Raw genomic sequence first — 2052 nt, 5'->3', positions numbered from 1 at the left:
TAACGTTGAAGTAATGTTGAATTTAGAGAATGTTAAATATGGTTTCAAAAAATTAGCCAAACTGAACACTGATGTTGTCAAACAAACATTTTCATAAGTAGTTTCTCATAAACTAACTGACTTACTCTGTCAATGGTTGTGCTGCTGTTTCTCTCTCTGATTTGGTGTTGGTCTTGCTCTTCATTAAAAAAAAAGAAAAGAAACAATAACATTACATTAACAATCTATATACTATATACAGAAATTGTGCTTTTGAAATATATTATAAAATGGAATTGAATTAAATGAATTATTAAACAAAAAAAAGACCAAAAAAAAGAGGTCAAACTGACTGGGTCGCCGTCTCAATCTCCAGATGAAAAAAACGATCAGAACCAATAACAGCAGAAGCGCAGCTGAAACTGGAAGCCACACATTCAGGGGTTCATTATCTCTGTGAGAAAAAAAGAAACATTTTAAAATCTTTTCAAAGAGTTTTTTAAAATGATGTGGGATTAATGAAAGGTTAATGAAATCGGCTGCATAAATTAACACATACAGCATGTGTGTTTGGCAGTGTTATTTTTTAGGATTACTGATAAACTACTGTCATTTGATTTGTATTATTTGTATTTGTTATTTATTTTATTTTAGTTACATTATGTCTGAATTTATTATGTCTGTATAGGTCTTTTATTAAGTTTTTAGTTTTATTTAATTTGAGTTATTTTAATACATCAACAAACTAAATGGAAATTAAATAATATATATATTGAATTTATAAATGTGTATGTACATATACAGTATATATGTATGTGCGTGTGGTTGTACATACACATATATGTAGTTGTTTTTTGGTGTTTGGCTTAGTGTTATGTTAGAATCATTATTATACTCATACCTTTTATTCTTTAATATTTTTAATTGTTTTTAGCTTTATTTTTTGTTTTTCATTTATATGTTAAGTTTTGAAATTTTGTTGTATGCATTTGTATATTATATATTTTAAATGTGTATAGGTAGTATTTATAAAGTTTTAGCTTTTAGTTTTGGATCTGTTTTTAGTTGTTTTAATACTACAATTGATTGCTTCTGTTGTCCTCATTTGTAAGTCGCTTTGGATAAAAGCGTCTAATAAATGACTAAATAAAAAATAAATAAATAAATGGCACCAGAAAATAAGAAATATCATACAGATGTAGTACTTTTGTGGTTTGTCAATGACTTCATTTGTATTATTATTATACTTGTGATGTCCTGTTGCACTTCTGCAAAGATTAGCACAAATAAAAAAACAGAAAAAAAAATCATGTAGGCAATGAAGTAATAATTGTTAGAGTAAAAGGAAAAAGAAATTGAGGAAATAGTGCATGACAACAAAATGCAGACAAATACAGATCCATTCCACGAAGATGATTCTGAGAAATGTCAATGAGAAATGTTTGAATACTGACGTGTCTTTCTCTTTGACTGGTTCTGCCTCAGTTACAGTCAGATGAACAGAACTCACTGCCTGTCCAGCAAAGCAGAAGTACCAGCCAGAATCAGTCAGTCTCAGTCCAGTCATCAGCACAGTGAAGGATCTCCTCCCATCATCATCATCACTGATCTGGACTGATGAATTCTGGGATGTGTCAGTCCTCCCCACTGTGTAACAGCTCTGATCTTTATATCTGCACCAACGTTTGACGTCATTCTGATATTCAGAACTGTAGAGACACTTAACACTGATATCACCACCTTCATGTCCAGATACACTGCTGCTCACCACAGACACACCAAGAGCTGAACACACACACCCCAGTCATTTGAGATGATAAAACACATATTTAACATTAGAATGTGATTAAAATAAATACAAAATCTCTTACCAGATTGAACATTGAGATAAACCTCATATATGCTGGCCAGATTTCCTTCAGTGTCCACAACACAACTATAAGGTCCAGTGTCTTCATTCTCCAGGTTTCTCATAGACACAGTAAAGAGATTCTGATCAGGATGATCAATTATTGATAGATTCTCCTCGGAGGTGTTTCTGTATGTTTTATCATTCTCTGAGAACCAGTATTT

The 2052-nt window shown here is 31.3% G+C and overlaps 1 protein-coding gene across 1 annotated transcript in view; it reads right to left on the bottom strand.

The window, feature by feature from the left end:
- The window catches only part of LOC107600245 (polymeric immunoglobulin receptor-like), a gene marked incomplete at its 5' end in the record, with an annotated part of 3178 nt that extends 1129 nt beyond the window's left edge, over positions 1-2049 (bottom strand). Inside the window, 4 exons of the mRNA XM_016292090.1 lie at positions 126-178; positions 333-433; positions 1434-1764; positions 1851-2049. Coding sequence (XP_016147576.1) covers positions 126-178; positions 333-433; positions 1434-1764; positions 1851-2049 — 684 coding nt within the window. The remainder of the gene's footprint in view (positions 1-125; positions 179-332; positions 434-1433; positions 1765-1850) is intronic.
- Between the last annotated feature and the right edge of the window lie 3 nt (positions 2050-2052).

This window comes from Sinocyclocheilus grahami, unplaced genomic scaffold, assembly GCF_001515645.1.
Source record: "Sinocyclocheilus grahami isolate Dianchi unplaced genomic scaffold, SAMN03320097.WGS_v1.1 scaffold280.1, whole genome shotgun sequence".
NCBI lineage: Eukaryota > Metazoa > Chordata > Actinopteri > Cypriniformes > Cyprinidae > Sinocyclocheilus > Sinocyclocheilus grahami.
Note: the sequence above shows the minus strand (reverse complement) of the source record. Positions and strands in the feature narration are given on the sequence as shown.